Source organism: Podarcis cretensis (assembly GCF_951804945.1).
Source record: "Podarcis cretensis genome assembly, chromosome: 8".
NCBI lineage: Eukaryota > Metazoa > Chordata > Lepidosauria > Squamata > Lacertidae > Podarcis > Podarcis cretensis.
This window is the reverse complement of record NC_137177.1, coordinates 9,915,855-9,935,620: the sequence shown is the minus strand read 5'-3', so window position 1 is coordinate 9,935,620 and position 19,766 is coordinate 9,915,855. Positions and strand designations below refer to the sequence as shown.

Genomic DNA, 19,766 nt, shown 5'->3' with positions numbered 1-19,766 from the left:
TGGACCCACCTAATTTCTGTGACTGCAAGTGTTTTGAAACAGTTTTAAACTTTGTGTTTTAATGTTGTAATGTGCCCCGGGGCCTTAGGGTGAAGGATGGGTAGCTAATAATAACAATGGGTTCAGATTCTCTGTGGATTGCTGTTTCCATGTACACATTTGTGTTCCCTCATCCATACATGGGCACTTTTAATTTTATGCCTCCAAAATCTCAATGTTTCGCATTCCCACTAATGGGCGCTGTGCTTGGTGAAATATATTTGCATTGTCTGTTGCTGTCCCCTCCCCTAAATCGGCACTTCTCTGCCCACCATAACTTCTAGAAACCTCAGATCCATTATGGGCATGCCTGCAAGTACAGGTATTTGTTGATTTTATTTTTTTAAGGAGACGACTGATCTGTTGCAAAAGAAATTTTCTTGGAGCAATAATGGTTTCTCTCTTCCTAATGTTCACAGACTCTTCAGAATCCATATGCAAGAGGCCATGAAAGCTCAGACTCGTTTTTATATACCAGTCAACAATATTTCTTCCACAAATATTAAGTTGCATTCTCTTTTATTTTATTGTAAGTAGATAAGGTATAGCAATTTATAATCCTTTTGAAAAATAAATTTGTTTTCTATTCAGCGTCATCTTTCTGAGCATTGTCTTCTCTTTTCCCCTCTTTTTGTTTTGTTCCTGTAAAAAAAACACACACACACAACCACAGACAATTTTAAAAAATGCAAATGAGTTACCGGCACCACAGGTATTCCCCATTCATCACAGTCCTACAAAGTGTTCCAGAATGATACTCTGACTGATTGCATCAGCCACCACCAAGAGATCCAGGAGATTCATCAGGGTCTCAGCCTCCCTTGTCTTCCAGGGAAGATCATCCACTGGAGCAAGGAGAACCAATGTTGTGTAGGTTGCCATACCTCCAGAATTTCCTGGACATACTCGGTATTCAGCCCTCATAAACAGCGTCTGGGCGGAAATCGCTTAAATGTCCAGGAAAATCTGGCCATATGGCAGCCATGTTGGTAGTGTGTCCGGATTTCCACTTTTTGAAATATGGCAACCCTATTGTTGTACCCGCTACACATTTTGAACTACAACTCCCAACAGCCCCAGCAAGCCTGGCCAATGTAGAGTATTGTGGGAGTTGTAGTCCAAAACATCTGGAAGGCAATACATTGGCTACCCCTGCCCTACAGCAACCAAAGCAGTTTAAGATTTCAAAATCAGGATAGACATCACAATGGAACAGATCCAAATAACCTGCCTTCAGCCAAGCGTACGTGGAAGTCGCATTGTCCTGATACATCAGATTTGGCCAGGGTCAAATGATTTGACACTGGTCAGTAGTATCAGTAGGACTAAGGGATTCCTTTAAGAGAGGTCTGACTGACAACTGCAGACTTTCCTCTTCCAACAAACCTTTTAAATTGAGTTCACTCCCAATTGGCATCTGTATTGGAATTATCTTCAACGTGTTTTTATTGCTTTATCACTTGTTGCCTTGGGAATCTGTCTCCTTTGGGAGGAAGGGTGGGAGATATCAATGTAATAAATAAATAAACTTGCCCAACAACAGCTCCTTTAAGATTAGATTGCCTCATTTCAAAGGACTTCTCTTTAACTGACAAACGGCTGTTTTCCTTACCGTAAGCAAGAAAACCACGTTGACAAGTTTTAAACAGGGAAGGATAAGAAGCTTTAAAAACCTGCAACTCACCCTAAGAGACCCTCTGCAAGTTGACATCCCCTTTGATCTCCAGAGCCCGGGCGCTAAAAAGGGGAATGCGGTGGACGTATTTCAGGAAGTCTTTACTATTGACAGTTACCTAGGGAAAGAATAGAACAAGAAAGTGACAGCACAGGCAGATTTAGGGCAGCACGACCGGTACCTCCGCATAGGGTGCCAAGCAATTGCCATCTAAGACATGTGCCCTCTCTGAGGGACATGTGGAGGGTGGTGGCATGAGAACGGGCCTTTTCGGTGATGGCTCCCTGCTTGCGGAATGCTCTCCCTAGGGAAGTCTGCCTGACAGCATCATTATACAGTGGTACCTCGGTTTAAGAACGCCCTGTTTACAAACTATTCGGTATACGAACTCCACAAAACCGGAAGTAGTGTCCCGGTTAGCGAACTTTACCTCGGTCTTAGAACCGAAGCTGAACAGTGGAAGGGCACCATTGGTCTCATGAGGAAAAGCGCACTTCACTTTAAGAACGGCTTTGGTTGAAGAATGGACTTCCGGAAAGGATCAAGTTCGTAAAATGAGGTACCACTGTATATCTTTATGGACTCACAGCTGTCCATGGAGGCACAGGTCAATTCTGTATCCAGGGCAGCTGTCTACCAGCTCCACCTGGTACGCAGGCTGACACCCTACCTGCCCGTGGGCTGTCTCACAAGAGTGGTGCATGCTCTAGTTATCTCCCGCTTAGACTACTGCAATGCGCTCTACGTGGGGCTACCTTTGAAGGTGACCCGGAAACTACAACTAATCCAGAATGCGGCAGCTAGACTGGTGACTGGGAGCGGCCGCCGAGACCACATAACACCGGTCTTGAAAGACCTACATTGGCTCCCAGTACGTTTCCAAGCACAATTCAAAGTGTTGGTGTTGACCTTTAAAGCCCTAAATGGCCTCGGCCGAGTATATCTGAAGGAGCGTCTCCACCCCCATCGTTCTGCCCGGATGCTGAGGTCCAGCGCTGAGGGCCTTCCGGCGGTTCCCTCATTGTGAGAAGCCAAGCTACAGGGAACCAGGCAGAGGGCCTTCTCGGTAGTGGCGCCCGCCCTGTGGATCGCCATCAGATGTCAAAGAGATAAACAACTACCTGACATTCAGAAGACATCTTAAGGCAGCCCTGTTCAGGGAAGTTTTTAATGTGTGACATCTTAGTGTATTTTTGGTCTTTGTGGAAGCCGCCCAGAGTGGCTGGGGAAACCCAGCCAGATGGGCCGGGTACAAATAAATTATTATTATTATTATTATTATTATTATTATTATTATGCAGCAAAAAAATTTTTCACCCAGGCTTTTGCATGTAAATTTGGAGGGTTTCAGACATTTGTTGTCTCTTTTTAGTGGGTGAGATGTGTTAATCCTGCGAAGAAGCTACTAATCTATCATAATAATGACTACCACTAGTTGTTTTGATACTGGAGGGAGAGGTCTCATCCCCTAGCTCCCATTAGCAGCCTCGCCATGATGTTCTCAGCTAGCTGCTGCCTCTGAACTGTCTTCAAATTTTCTCTGTCCAAGAGAAACCATAGTTAGGAAGCCAGTCTCAGGAATGCTTCATGCCTCGGAGGCTATTTGCACCTCCAGTGACAAAGATGAGTTCACTAGGAAGATGAATTCATACTTTGAAACATACTTTAGATAGGAGAGGGCAACGTGCCTTATCTAATATATTAACATCAGGGGCTGTGTGTTTTCCGAAAACAAGGCGTAAAGGTAGCTCAGAGCATGTTTGCATTTGCTCATCCTTGAGAGTATTTGAGGATGCGAAAGAATAGAGGGAGAAGCAAACTCAAAAGCTTTATGCTCATCTATGCTCTTGAGAGTACCGTGGACTGCAAGAAGATCAAACCTATCCAATCTGAAGGAAATCAGCCCTGAGTGCTCACTGGAAGGTCAGGTCCTGAAGCTGAGGCTCCAATACTTTGGCCACCTCATTGGAAAAACTTTTAAGAATTCACATTAGGTAGTCAAAAAACAGTAATTTAAACAAAATGTTTATAAAAAAAAGAAGATAATTACTTAACGTTTAGCTTCCATTGCACATTATATCCACTGAAGTCAAAAGAAAAAGTATAAAGAGATGATGTTTAAGATGTGCCCTTTGAGAAATTTGGTTTTGGCAACTGCAGAACAACATCCTTGAAATCAGCACTTGCCTTATCTTCTACAATGGGGAAGACAAAATACAAGATCCTGTTTTTTCCCCTGTGATATGACAATTGATAATCGGTCATATAATATTTAGAAATGACTTTGACCATGTAGTAAACAACAGGTTTTTTCTTTTCAAATTTCATGAGTAGGAAAACAGTTGAGATTCAATGCAAACTTGTATATTGGGGCACTATTGTACACTAGTGGGGCACTTTTATATGTATCAATGTGCCCCGTGCCTTAGAATATCAAAGTGCTCCAACAGACATTTTCAGAAAACTAACAATTATTAATAAAACCACTGAACTTATTTAAAAATCATGTTTAATCCTGATTACTGAGTGGGATAACTTACCTTTGGTATTTTTAAATCTTAACTAAATGATGTAAAACAGCATTGGAACACTTTTACATTTCACATAATTTTTTAGTTGGCCTCACTGAAAACACACCTACTCTCATCAAACCCCAACGGCAAACTGGCAGGCGGCGCAGTTGCAACTGTCATACTCACACATGTATAGACACGTTTTAGTGATGTCACGACACAAATAACGTTTCTCGATATTGAAATATTATTGGTGTATCAATGTGCCCCTTGCATCAATGTGCCCCGCCTCCCCCTACACTATTCTGGCCACAGCGGTCACGTAAATAAATAGATTAAGTGCTCTTTTTTTTGTATATCATCATCTGTTATAGCCAATAGAAAGGCTTCGGGTTTTTTAGGGAACGTAAATTTAAAGATCCTTTTAAGTTCCACATACACCATGTCCCAATAACCTTTACCAAATGACCACCACATAGGTCATTCTCATCAAGGTGTTCACATCTCTAAAGGGGATGATGAAAAGACATACCGGTACCCCTGCAATTTCTTCTGAATGTCTAAACGCAGGGCTTTTTTTTTTCAGCCAGAACTCATCAGAACTCAGTTCCAGCATCTCTCAAGAGGGCGCCATTGCCATTCTAAGAGAACGAGGGAGGTGTTCATGGTGAGTTCTGGCACCTCTTTTTCTAGAAAAAATAGCACTGCCTAAACATAAAGCCGGGACACGGGTGGCGCTGTGGGTTAAACCACAGAGCCTAGGACTTACCGATCAGAAGGTCGGCAGTTTGAATCCCCGCGACGGGGTGAGCTCCCGTTGCTCGGTCCCTGCTCCTGCCAACCTAGCAGTTTGAAAGCACATCAAAGTGGCGGGAAGGTAAACGCCGTTTCCGTGCGCTGCTCTGGTTCGCCAGAAGCGGCTTAGTCATGCTGGCCACATGACCCGGAAGCTGTACGCCGGCTCCCTCGGCCAATAAAGCGAGATGAGCGCCGCCACCCCAGAGTCAGTCACGACTGGACCTAATGGTCAGGGGTCCCTTTTCCACTTTACTTTACTAAACATAAAGCCATCTTGCCCGTTACGGAAAAAGTAAAGCCATCTTGAGCCACGAGAATTAAAAGCCCACAGGCCATGAGAAGACTGTTTGATGGAGAATAGATATGCCCCGCTGGCAGCCTCACCCTGTAGCAGTCGCTCATGACATCGATGATCATCATAAAAGTGGCCCCTGCCTCAAAAGGAATGGGCCAGCGTTCCTCTTTTCCCCAGGCTCCGTTTTGCTTCGTATTGCAAACCACCTCATTTTCATTCATCCGCGGGTTGAAGTGGAAGACGATGTCGCCATTCTCACCCAACAGATTAACAGTGAACGCAAACCTGAAATGCAATATTGACACTGATGCTGCGCAGGAGGAGATGGTACTGAAGGGAAAGGTGGGGTGAGGGGGGTTAATAGCGGAGGGGTGGTGGGAGAAAGGGGTAGTTTGAGGCTGAATTAAGAAAGGATGTCCTGAAACTCACCTTAGAACGATAGAATCAAAGTTGGAAGGGACCCTGAGGATCATCTAGTCCAACCCCTTGAAATGCAGGAATATGCAAATGTCCCATATGGGGATCAAATCAGCAACCTTGATGTATTGCCTAGAATGTTATTTTTGTTTCAGACATTACAAATTGTTGATAAACTGGACTGTTTCAAGAAGTGGCAGAAAGACATATCTAAATTTGTCTGGCAGGGCAAAAAGCCCAGAATTAAGTTTAAGATACTTACCGATTCTAAAGAAAGAGGGGGGTTTGCCCTGCCGGACTTAAGACTCTACTATGAATCGGCAGCTTTCTGCTGGTTAAAAGATTGGCTACTTCTTGAAAATGCAGACATTCTAGATTTGGAAGGATTTGATAATAATTTTGGTTGGCATGCATATATCTGGTATGACAAGGTTAAAGTGTATAAGGGTTTTAAAAATCATATTGTCAGGAAAGCACTATATAATGTTTGGATACGGTATAAAGATTTATTGGAAAACAGAACTCCCAGGTGGCTTTCACCTATGGAGGCTAAGGAGGTAAAGAAACTTAATATGACAACCAATTGGCCGAAATATTCTGAGATTTTAGAACAAGAAGGTGGTGAATTTAAACTACAAAGCTATGAGAAAATAAAGTCCAAGGTACGAGATTGGCTCCATTATTTTCAAATAATGGAGGCTTTTAAACAAGACAGGAAAATTGGTTTCCAGGTGGAGAAATCGAAATTAGAAACAGAATTGTTAGAACCCAATACTAAGAACTTATCAAGAATGTACAACTTGCTGTTGAAGTGGAATACAATAGATGAGACAGTGAAGTCTGCTATGGTTAAATGGGCACAGGACATAGGTCATGACATTATGTTTGCTGACTGGGAGCAGTTATGGACCACAGGTATTAAATTTACGGCATGTAATGCCTTAAAGAGAAAACATTATGAAAATGATTTATAGGTGGTACATGACCCCAGTCAAGCTTGCGAAGACTTATCATTTGCCCGATAACAAATGTTGGAAATGTAAAGAGACTGAAGGTACCTTTTTCCACCTTTGGTGGACCTGCCCAAAGATTAAGGCCTTCTGGGAAATGATTTATAATGAAATTAAGAAAGTGCTTAAGTGCACCTTTAACAAGAAACCAGAGGCATTTCTCTTGGGTATGGTCGGCCAGTTGGTGCCGAAGAAGGATAAGAATTTCTTTTTGTACGCTACTACGGCAGCAAGGATTCTCCTAGCAAAGTATTGGAAGACACAAGAGCTACCCACGCTGGAGGAATGGCAGGCGAAAGTGATCGACTTTATGGGACTGGCAGAAATGACCGGCAGAATCCGCGACCAAGAGAAAGAGACTGTGGAAGAAGATTGGAAGAAATTTAAGATGTATCTTAAGAATTATTATAAAATTGAGGAGTGCTAAAATGCTGAGGGAAAAGAAGACGTAGAATTGCAGCGATAATTGGGATTAAATTCTATGGTGGAATAGAAAAAGAGGATGAATTTATATTTAATTGGGCAAGAAAGGTTGCTGAATAATGGTACTAAATTAAGGATGCAAAAAGGGAAAGGTATGGGGAAGTCCGGGAAAAGAGGGTTATGGAAATAAGGTTAAGAAAATATGAGCTTTTGTTTGTTTGTTTGTTTTTATGTGGCTTTCTGTTTTTGTTAAAAAATTGGAAACTAATAAAAATCTTTAAAAAAAAAAATCAAATCAGCAACCTTGGCATTATCAGCGCCATGCTCTAACCAACTGAGCTATCAAGACTTTGGGATAGGATGGGCCATTGTTGTTGTTGTTGTTGTTGTTTAGTCATGTCCGACTCTTCGTGACCCCATAGACCAGACCACGCCAGGCACTCCTGTCTTCCACTGCCTCCAGCAGTTTGGTCAAACTCATGCTGGTAGTTTCGAGAACACTGTCCAGCCATCTCGTCCTCTGTCGTCCCCTTCTCCTTGTGTCCTCCATCTTTCCCAACATCAGGGTCTTTTCCAGGGAGTCTTCTCTTCTCATGAGGTGGCCAAAGTCTTGGAGCCTCAGCTTCAGGATCTGTCCTTCCAGTGAGCACTCAGGCCTGATTTCCTTCAGAATGGAGAGGTTTGATCTTCTTGCAGTCTTTGGGACTCTCAAGAGTCTCCTCCAGCACCATAATTCAAAACCATCAATTCTTCGGCGATCAGCCTTCTTTATGGTCCAGCTCTCACTTCCAAACATCACTACTGGGAAAACCATAGCTTTAACTATACGGACCTTTGTTGGCAAGGTGATGTCCCTGCTTTTTAAGATGCTGTCTAGGTTTGTCATTGCTTTTCTCCCAAGAAGCAGGCGTCTTTTAAAACTTATTAAATACATACTGGTGTATAGTGCTAGGGAAACTGCTTAACGCAAAGATGGCTGTAGTTTTCACCTCCTTAAATGTGTTGCATTTCAATGCATTTTCAAGTATCTGCCTAAAAGAAAAGGGTGGGGAGGTTTGCTCACCCCGAGGGCCACATTCGCTTTCTGGACAACCTTCTGAGTGCCCCCCCCCCCAGTGGTGGGCAGGGCCAGAGGCAAAATGGAGGAAGGAGTGGTACTTACTTAGTAATATAGTTTTACCTGTTGCGCAGCAGATTAGTTTCTCCATCAGCCTTCACCAGCCTGGTGTCCTCCAGATACTGTGGGACAGCAACGGGTTGTTGAAGGCTGTCCTGCATCCGCTCACCCATCCATCCCCATCCTTCACTCAGGGAAGCAGAAAATGCATGATCAGAGTTTGAGGGCCAATTCCAGCCAGGCAAAAACACTCTGGATCTGAAGCAGGGCCAGTGAACAGTGTGGCCTGTGGAGAGCTCCAAGGGCCAAATGCAGAGGCCTGGAGGGCCGCATTCGGACCCCAGGTCTGAGTCCCCCATACTAAATTGTCACAGAGTGGTGGTGTGATGTGTAGCCAATGGAAAAAAAATAAAAGGTAATTTTTAACAGCTGCACAGAAGAAAGAATTCTGGCAAGTGTGATTTGTCCTGAAGGGTTGGGAAAAGTTGTGACAAGTATTGACACCCTGCAAGGGAACATTGGGCAGGGAGCAGCTATAGAATAAACTCTAGCTTTCTTTCAAAAACAACAACTTGTGATAGCAGTCATTATTGAAAGGAAGGTGTGACCGGTCCAGGCATTTTAGTCCCAGCACTTGCCTCATGAAGACCCAAAATTTACCGCAGAATCGGAGCAACTGGCAAAAGGGTTTTTGGGGGATTGCCATTTGCTCCAATTCACATGGGTTTTCCCAGGTAAAACATGGGTTTCCCCCGGGAAAACCTGAGGACACAACAAACAAACACTCAAACACAGAGCTGGAAAGCCTGAGCAGTTGCCTCAAAAGCATGAAAGCAAAGGTGAGTGTGAAGGAGCCCTCTGTGTTGCTCATAGTATCTTTTCTATGTGTCGAAAAGTCAAAATATAGTCTCAAGAGTTAATCTCTGTGTGGTATAGGGTTTGGGCTCCCTAAGATAACTTTTGCCTGTTGTCTTTGTCCATGGAGTTTTCTTGGCAGGGATACTGGAGTGGCTTGCCGGTTCCTGCTCCAGGTGGATCACGTTTGGTCAAAACTCTCCACTATGACCTGTCCATCTTGGGTGGCCCTGCACGGCATAGCTCATAGCTTCTCTGAGTTATTCAAGCCCCTTCGCCACGGCAAGGCAGTGATCCATGAAGGAGATCACTTCATTCCCAGTAGTGATGTATGGAAGTGAGAGCTGGACCATAAAGAAGGCTGATCGCCGAAGAATTCATGCTTTTGGTGTTGGAGGAGACTCTTGAGAGTCCCATGGACTGCAAGAAGATCAAATCTCTCCATTCTGAAGGAAATCAGCCCCGAGTGCTCACTGGAAGGACCAATCGTGAAGCTGAGGCTCTAATACTTTGGCCACCTCATGAGAAGAGAAGTCTCCCTGGAAAAGACCCTGATGTTGGGAAAGATGGAGGGCACAAGGAGAAGGGGAAGACAGAGGACGAGATGGTTGGACAGTGTTCTCAAAGCTACCAGCCTGAGTTTGACCAAACTGCGGGAGGCAGTGGAAAACAGGAGTGCCTGGCGTGCTCTGGTCACGAAGAGTCGGACACGACTAAATGACTAAACAACAACAAGATAACTTTCTGACTTCAGCCTGGGAAATTCTTTAGTAATAGAAGAAAGATTGGTGTAGGAGGGGTAAGGGCATTTGTTGAGGGAGGGAGGGCATGGGAGGCAAAGACGAGGCACACAAACCCTTTTGCGGAATGCAGGACCTGGCCTATGATGCAAATCGACATCCCCCCACGCAAGGGCGTGTGAAAGTATTGTAGAAAGGGAACAACCTGTGGAGCAGAAAAGCAAAAATCATCACATCCTGGTTCCTATTCTACAAAATGAACTATATATTTATCATCATCATCATCATCTATTATAAATCTCTACTGGAAGTAAAGGTAAAGGTAAAGGGACCCCTGACCATTAGGTCCAATCGTGGCCGACTCTGGGGTTGCGGCGCTCATCTCACTTTACTGGCCGAGGGAGCCGGTGTACAGCTTCCGGGTCATGTGGCCAGCACGACTAAGCCACTTCTGGTGAACCAGAGCAGCGCACGGAAACACCGTTTACCATCCCGCCAGAACGGTACCTATGTATCTACTTGCACTTTGACCTGCTTTCGAACTGCTAGGTTGGCAGGAGCAGGGACTGAGCAATGGGAGCTCACCCCGTCGCAGGGATTCAAACCGCCAGCCTTCTGATCAGCAAGACCTAGGCTCTGTGGTTTAACCCACAGTGCCACCCGTGTCCCCTACTGGAAGTAGTTAAGTTTTAAAAATCAGGAGGCTGCTTCTCAAATATGCAGACTTGGTCCTTGAGTTGGGGACACCCTAGGCAGCAGAGACCTTAACTTGGGGATAAACTTGAAGCCACTGGTGGACCTCAGCTGGGGGAGCAAGGGTTAATTCCTCCTCCATGCCCACCACAGTCCCCAAAATTACCAGGCCTTCCAAATAATGCTATTCTATTGGCTTTGGGGGGTGGAGGGAGACCAGCATGTTAACTGCAAAGATGCATTTAACACATAGCTGTCAACGTTTCCCTTTTTTTAAGGGAAATTCCCTTATTCCGAATAGGATTCCTCGCAAGAAAAGGGAAAAGTTGACAGCTATGATTTAACATCCTCCTCTGATTTGGAGAGGAGGAAGGAATGTGAGTCACATCACTGCTGAGGTTAACTGGAAGTCAGCGGTTAGGATTTGCCATCAGGAAGAAGTTTCCGGTGGTAAGAGCTTTTCGATAGCGGAACGGACGCGCTCAGAAGGTTGTGGACTCTCATTCCTTGGAGGTTTTTAAGCAGAGATTGCCTGGCCATCTGTCAAGGGGGCTTCAGTTGAGATTTCTGCATGGGGGGGTTGGACTAGATGACCCTCAGGGTCCCTTCCAGCTGAACCATTCTATTATATTAGCTTTCCCTCCCCCCCCCCTTTACTGTGCCTTGAACAGCAGCCTGGCAGACAAAATATTTAAGGAGGCAAGACTTTTCCCATCACCCAATTCCATGCCATAAACCCTGCTGGGATCCTTTGCAGATGACTGCAGTGTCTGGAGACAGCCAGTCAGGTCATGTATCCACAGCAGTGATTAGAGCAGGAATGACCAATAAAACAAAAAAGCAGGCACTGTAACTCTTCAGCCATTTGACTGTTCCCCCAATGGCACTTTCCTCCATTGTCCCGCCAGGCAGATGGATGACAACTTCAATTCCATGCCAAAGCTCTGCCTACTTAGTTTCTGCATTTCCTATATGTTTGAATCTGATCCTAGTTGCAGGTTGCCATTCCACCTGCAAGCTTGGTCAGGTTGCCTGCAAAAACTCTACTGCGAAGGAGGCAGGAAAGGGACTGTAAATCTGCTTGGCCACTTCTGACCACCTGATTTAGAGATCTGCCTCACCGTATGAGATGCATGTTGTTATTTAGAAAGCTCCAGCCCACGCCACCCTTCTTCCCATTGCAATCCCAAAAGCTTTCATCTCTTAAACATCTTATTTCTATACTCACTGGATGCAAAATAGGCGAGGAGAAAGCCATCTTATAGAGCTTGCTGGAACCGACCGAATGATTCTCCACCTTTTTCTGCCCTCCAAAAACGCAACGAAAGCAGATGCTTATATAGAATTAAGTTTCATTTCCTCTAGGAAGCAAAACGTGCGAAAGCAAAACCACCAGGACTGTTTTACCTTTAAATGAGACGGTTCTTGAAAATCTGCTTTGCTGCACAAGCAAAGCAATTTCAAAAAGCTGATGGAACTGTGGCTTTTACTTTTTTAAAAAAGACTATTGTTTGATGACAGACCTCTATGCTCTTTGGAAACCCAGAGCACTTACTTGAATTGTTATCATTTTTCCTTTTATTTGTGATTATTTATTGGGGAAACAAAGTGCTTTCATTCATTATGAAGCCGTTTTTAAAATTTAAATTTGAAGAAATGTTTATGGGTATTGATGCTTTGCTTTGTTGTTTATAATAATAAATGTGAGAGAAACGGGATTCTTTCTGGGTTAGAAAGTTTGCACAAGTATTAACCCCCTGCAAGGGAACATTGGGCAGGGAGGAGATATAGAATAAACTTTAGTTTTCTTTTTAAAATAACAACTTGTGTGAGCAGTCATTATTGAAAGGAAGGGTGTCCCTTGCAAATACTGAAGATGTATGGTTCTGTGTTAAGATAGTTTGTACATATGTTCATGATATATCTATGTATATATTGAAGAAAGAAATGTAACATACTGCATTCTATGAATCAATATAACGTCTTCTGGGAAGGTTCCACCTTCTGTATCGTGTGTTACATCAGTGGAGTTTGCTGCCTTCTTAGTAGTTTGGTTTTTGTTCGATTTTATCCTCAGCTGAACACCAAAATGGGTAGCTAACCCAGGGACAGGGAACATTCCTCTCTGAGCAATCATCTGTGGGTTGAGCACAAGCCAGTGATGGTCAGGGCCAGAGGCAACAGCGAACATAGCAACAAATCTTAATTCTACCTTCACACCATACACAAGACCATAAGAGAAGCCTACTGGAACAATCCAATGGCCCATCTAGTCCAGCATCCTGCGGTCACAGTGACCCCCCAGATACCTGTGAGAAACCAGCAAGCAGGACCCGAGCACAAGAACATTCTCCCCTCCTGTAGTTTCCAACAGCTGGTATTCAAAAGTAATATTGCCTCACTGTGGAGGTGGAGAATAGCCATCGTAGAATCATACAATTGTAGAGCTGGAAAGAACACCAAGGGACATCTAGTCCAACCATCATCTTTTTTCCCTCTGGGGCACATCTCAGGGCCAAGTCTCTGTGATTTATTCTAGCCTAAGTATTTTTGTGGGGAACATTTGTTTAAAGGTGGATGAGGGCAGATATCAATCTAAACAACTTGTAATGTTGCTCTCCGCTGCACATGTTCCAGCTTGTCAATATCCTTCTGAAATTGTGGTGCCCAGATATGGATTCAGTACTCCAGGTGTGGTCTGACCAGCGGCGTAGCGTGGGTTATCAGCACCCGGGGCAAGGCAAGTAATTTGCGCCCCCTAACCCGTTGATTTGCGCCCCCTAACCCTAACCCCCAGATGTTGCGCCCGGTGCGGCCGGCCCCCCCTGCACCCCCACGCTACGCCACTGGGTCTGACCAAGGCAGGAGTGGTACTATTGCCTCCCTTGAATAAAACCTACAATAGTGTTAGGGGGTTTTTTGCTGCTGCATCACACTGTTGACTCATGTTCAGCTTGTGATCCACTAAGACCTCTCCGTCCTTTTCACATGTACTGCTAGGAAGCCAGGTGTCCCCCATCTTATACTGGTGCCACTGGTTCTTGCTGCCTAAGTGCAGCACCTTGGATTTGTCCCTGCTGAAATTCATTTTGTTAGCTTGTGTCCAGGTCTCCAATCTGTTAAGGTCATTTTAAATCCCGATTCTGTCTTCTGCGACATTAGCTACCCCTCCTAGTTTGGTGTCATCTGCAAATTTGATGAGCATCCCCTCAATAACTTCATCCAGACATTGAGCAACAACAGGCCTAGGACAGAAGCCTGCAACACCCCACTTGTCACTTTTTTCCAGGATGATGAGGAACCATTAATGAGCACTCTTTGGGTTCTGTCACTCAATCAGCTATGAAAAAAACTGAAAACCAAATGAACACTAGGCCCAGATGGTGTTTCTTCAAATTTCTACAAGAAGTTTAAAGATTTGATTCTTCCTTTTTAAATTATTTTATTAAAAAAATGAAATGGTGAAGAAATACCAGGCACTTGGAAATCATCTCAAATAATTTTGCTTACAAAACTAGAATGTTTATAATCTTTTTTATATTTTTGTCAGTTATAATTGTTCTCTTTCTTTTTATATACATTATAAAATGAAATAATAAAAAACCTTACAAAAAGCGAGTAAAATTAAATAAACACTTTTAAATCTACAATATATTAGACATCTTACAGCTGTGATTCCTGCACTGCAGGAGGGTGGACTAGATGATTCTCATGGTCACTTCCAACTCTATGATTCTATGACTGGCAAGCATCAAAGCCTTATATAAAAAGCTATGATTTGACCGAAATGTCTAATGCAAACAAACAGGAGCACAGGGAGGTTGAGGAAGAGGAAGGGTGGTTTCTTTGGAAAATCAGAGGACAGCAGTCACTGGATATTTCCAATGATAGCATGCATTGAATGAGTGGTTAAATTCATGCTTCTCCCATTTATTTTACCATCTATATCAGGGATGGTCATCTGGTCCACAGTGCCTTTGAATCTGGCCTACTGCCTCCCATTCTCAACCCTGTCCCACCATGCAGCAACAATTACGCTTAGATTAAAAAAAATCAAAAAAACAAAGATCATGGCAACTGGTCCCATCACCTCCTGGCAAATAGAAGGGGAAGAAATGGAGGCAGTGAGAGATTTTACTTTCTTGAGCTCCATGATCACTGCAGATGGTGACAGCAGCCATGAAATTAAAAGATGCCTGCTTCTTGGGAGAAAAGCAATGACAAACCTAGTCAGCATCTTAAAAAGTAGAGACATCACCTTGCCAACAAAGGTCCGTATAGTAAAAGCTATGGTTTTCCCAGTAGTGATCTATGGAAGTGAGAGCTGGACCATAAAGAAGGCTGATCGGCAAAGAATTGATGCTTTTGAATTATGGTGCTGGAGGAGACTCTTGAGAGTCCCATGGACTGCAAAAAGATCAAATCTCTCCATTCTGAAGGAAATCAGCCCTGAGTGCTCACTGGAAGGACAGATTGTGAAGCTGAGGCTCCAATACTTTGGTCACCTCATGAGAAGAGAAGACTCCCTGGAAAAGACCCTGATGCTGGGAAAGATGGAGGGCACAAGGAGAAGGAGACGACAGAGGACGAGATGGTTGGACAGTGTTCTCGAAGCTACCAGCATGAGTTTGGCCAAACTGTGGGAAGCAGTGGAAGACAGGAGTGCCTGGCGTGCTCTGGTCCATGGGGTCACGAAGAGTCAGACGCGACTAAACAACTAAACAACAACAACAAAAAAGCTTCTATTTTCTATTTTGCTAACTGTTTTCTGTGAAGTTCCTGTATTTTCTAAACAGTGAAAATGAAGATGAACTTTTCATAATAAAACAAAAACTAAGCATTTCCCCCTTTTTGTTTTTGCATGGCAAGCATTTTCTTTGAACATGGCTGTATACACATTGCCATTCACTCTGGCAATCCCACAGCTGGCATCTGAAGCCATGTACACATGATATCAGCAAAAACTGCAAGGTTTTTAGCGGGGGCAATTAGAATAAGATCTATGATTTGGTTATTGATGTAAACTCCCAAAATGTATTTTCTATAGTTAAGTTTTTACCTCTGTCTTCAGTACATTTTATTTTATTGCTATGGCTAGCCTCTGATGCAAAGATTCTTCTGCTACATATTATCAGCCACAATCCATATCTATCATGTAGTTTCTTGATAAATGCTGTTATTTGATGTGTCATTCCTCATCCCAGCTTCCATCCAGTTTCAGGATGTAAGCCATGGTTAAGCTGAGGTGTGTACATTTGAGACAGCCATTGTACATGCACAGATGACAGCTTTATGAATGGGATTTGGAGGGATTGCAGGCTCAGGAAAACCAAACAGATAATGCTCCTCAGGTGAAGACATCCCTGCCCCCTCTCTAGTGTGTACTGCCATGTGCAAAAGCAATTTGTAATGCAGTAGGTAGGGGGAATAAGCTCGCTGTAGTTTAAGCTGCTAATGACCCCCAGCTTTAAATGACCTGGAGAACCAAAAGTTCTAAAGGTTTATTTTCCTTTTGTTATTGCATGACAAAAAAAAATTCAGGACAGTGCACTCTTGTTCGCGAAAAAGTTAAAATCTTGCTATATAAGGACATGTTGGAAGGAGATGCTAGCAAAAAAGAAAGAACAAGAAACTCTTGAACTTCCTCTCCAGGTCATGTGAAAGTGCAACTCTTGCAAGGAGAACGAAAGATGAATTATGGTAACTATCCATGGCTCGTATTGGGTTATTTCGGAAATAACTGCAGCCCTATCTCCCTAAATCCAGAAGCAGTTGGGCTAATTGCCTAGCCAAAGTGGAGTTTCACGCACACAAATGCATACAAACACAATGGACAGTCTGTGATGATCACTTGCAACAATCCTGCCAGATCCCTGGCAGTTTCATGTGGTCAGCAGACATCTGTCCTGAGTGACCTGGGTCCATAAAATCCGTAAACAGGATGCACCATCCATGGGCAAAAAACAGGGGCATGTGGTGGAGTCCCTCAGTAAAGGTAAAGGTAAAGGGACCCCTGACCATTAGGTCCAGTTGTGGCCGACTCTGGGGTTGCGGCGCTCATCTCGCTTTACCGACCGAGGGAGCCAGTGCACAGCTTCCGGGTCATGTGGCCAGCATGACTAAGCTGCTTCTGGCAAACTAGAGTAGCGCACGGAAACGCTGTTTACCTTCCCACCGGAGCGGTACCTATTTATCTACTTGCACTTGACGTGCTTTCGAACTGCTAGGTTGGCAGGATCAGGGACCGAGCAACAGGAGCTCACCCCATCGCAGGGATTTGAACCACTGACCTTCTGATCAGCAAGTCCTAGGCTCTGTGGTTTAACCCACAGCGCCACCCGTGTCCCAGAGTCCCTCAGTAGAGGACCCTTAATGCAAGAAGGTCTTCTGCAAGGAAGTGACCTTTCCCCTCAACCAGCAGTTTCCAATGGTGCAGCTATAAAATACAGCCAGAGATTAGGGCCACTCTTGCAAGTCTGCAAATCTATAAGCTTTTGACAACTATATCTGCTCAGGAGAATTCCCATAAATTTATTTATACTCCTAAATATTCCATTAGTTGTCTCATCTGAAATACAAAGTGGCAGAGACTGATACAGCATTTTATACAGAAGAAAAACCATAAAGGGCAGCTGCCAAAACTGTATTTAAAAAACCAAGCAGTGGATTATGGCAGCACCTAGCAGAAAGACTTGTTGTTAGGCAACAAAATTGTTTAAAAATGGTTTAAAGAAGATCCAATATTGGAGGGCAGAATAATTAATCATAACGAAAAAGCTAAATATGGTTTAAAGAAAACTACTGGGAACTTAAATTTGAAATTCTTCCCTTAGTATAAGAACCTAATATGAAATTAAAGACAGAATATCTATGGGTCTGTCATCCTCAACTTCCCCATTTTATAATGAATTTCTAAATCTGGAATAAATGGTAGTTAAATACTTCAAGCAATGGGAAAATACTGATTTAGAAAGCATAAAGATGTTGCGGGGTCATCATTCTGACAAGGCTGAAGAGGTTGTGAGTGCTATGAAATGAAGGAGACCTCCACTCTTCCAGTATTTCAAATTGAGGTGTGATCTCCTTTCTGATACAAAAACATGTGGAAGTCAGGAAAGAGAACAATTGTGAAACTCTATTATCTCTTAGTTGGATAAAGATGTAACTTCAAGACTGAATTTCAATTTTAAGACTGGTTAAACTTGGATCGGAATCAGATAGAGAAAACAGGTGCAAGATTTGGATCAAAGAATAACCAGGAAACAATGGAACTGGATTTGGAATTGTTGTTGTTTAGTCGTTTAGTCGTGTCCGACTCTTCGTGACCCCATGGACCAGAGAACGCCAGGCACTCCTGTCCTCCACTGCCCCCCGCAGCTTGGTCAGACTCATGCTGGTAACCTCGAAAACACTATCCAACCATCTCGTCCTCTGTCGCCCCCTTCTCCTTGTGCCCTCCATCTTTCCCAACATCAGGGTCTTCTCCAGGGAGTCTTCTCTTCTCATGAGGTGGCCAAAGTACTGGAGCCTCAGCTTCACAATCTGTCCTTCCAGTGAGCACTCAGGGCTGATTTCCTTCAGAATGGAGAGGTTTGATCTTCTTGCAGTCTTTGGGACTCTCAAGAGTCTCCTCCAGCACCATAATTCAAAAGCATCAATTCTTTGCCGATCAGCCTTCTTTATGGTCCAGCTCTCACTTCCATAGATCACTACTGGGAAAACCATAGCTTTTACTATACGGACCTTTGTTGGCAAGGTGATGTCTCTACTTTTTAAGATGCTGACTAGGTTTGTCATTGCTTTTCTCCCAAGAAGCAGGCATCTTTTAATTTCATGGCTGCTGTCACCATCTGCAGTGATCATGGAGCTCAAGAAAGTAAAATCTCTCACTGCCTCCATTTCTTCCCCTTCTATTTGCCAGGAGGTGATGGGACCAGTTGCCATGATCTTTGTTTTTTTGATTTTTTTTAATCTAAGCGTAATTGTTGCTGCATGGTGGGACAGGGTTGAGAATGGGAGGCAGTAGGCCAGATTCAAAGGCACTGTGATGTTGAGCTTCAGACCATATTTTGCACTCTCCTCTTTCACCCTCAATAAAAGCTTCTTTAATTCCTCCTCACTTTCTGCCATCAAGGTTGTGTCATCTGCATATCTGAGGTTGTTGATATTTCTTCCGGCAATCTTAATTCCGGCTAGGGATTCATCCAGCCCAGCCTTTCGCATGATGAATTCTGCATATAAGTTAAATAAGCAGGGAGACAAAATGCAGCCTTGTCGTACTCCTTTCCCAATTTTGAACCAGTCAGTTGTTCCATATCCAGTTCTAACTGTAGCTTCTTGTCCCACATAGAGATTTCTCAGGAGACAGATGAGGTGATCAGGCACTCCCATTTCTTTAAGAACTTGCCATAGTTTGCCATGGTCGACACAGTCAAAGGCTTTTGCATAGTCAATGTAGCAGAAGTAAATGTCTTTCTGGAACTCTCTAGCTTTCTCCATAATCCAGCGCATGTTTGCAATTTGGTCTCTGGTTCCTCTGCCTCTTCTAAATCCAGCTTGCACTTCTGGGAGTTCTCGGTCCACATACTGCTTGAGCCTTCCTTGTAGAATTTTAAGCATAACCTTGCTAGCGTGAGAAATTAGTGCAATTGTGCGATAGTTGGAGCATTCTTTGGCACTGCCCTTCTTTGGGATTGGGATGTAGACTGATCTTCTCCAATCTTCTGGAGAATCTTCCCCCTCATGGATCACTGCCTTGCCGTGGCGAAGGGGCTCGAAGAACTCAGAGAAGCTATGAACTATGCCGAGCAGGGCACCCAAGATGAACAGGTCATAGTGGAGAGTTTTGACCAAACGTGATCCACCTGGAGGAGGAACCGGCAAGCCACTCCAGTATCCCTGCCAAGAAAACTCCATGGACAAAGACAACAGGATTTGGAATAACTTCTAATATAATTTCAGCAGACCTAAAAGGGAACCAATGGTCCATCTAGCCAGTGTTCGCCACCTTGAGTTCCTTAGAGAAAAAAGGTGGGATATACAGTGGTACCTCGGGTTAAGAACTTAATTCGTTCTGGAGGTCCGTTCTTAACCTGAAACTGTTCTTAACCTGAGTTATCACTTTAGCTAATGGGGCCTCCTGCTGCCGCCATGCTGCTGCCACACGATTTCTGTTCTCATTCTGAAGCAAA

At 43.9% G+C, this 19,766-nt stretch overlaps 1 protein-coding gene across 1 annotated transcript; it reads right to left on the bottom strand.

The window, feature by feature from the left end:
* Positions 1 to 541: 541 nt before the first annotated feature.
* LOC307221362 (galectin-9-like) lies at positions 542 to 11,941 on the bottom strand. The gene is made up of 5 exons (XM_079985829.1): positions 11,804 to 11,941; positions 9,999 to 10,087; positions 5,410 to 5,605; positions 1,724 to 1,832; positions 542 to 681 (listed from the first exon to the last, which is right to left on the bottom strand). Exons 1-4 carry the CDS (start codon positions 11,831 to 11,833, stop codon positions 1,725 to 1,727), a joined length of 423 nt encoding a protein of 140 aa, XP_079841955.1. The 5' UTR covers positions 11,834 to 11,941; the 3' UTR covers positions 542 to 681; position 1,724.
* Positions 11,942 to 19,766: the final 7,825 nt, after the last annotated feature.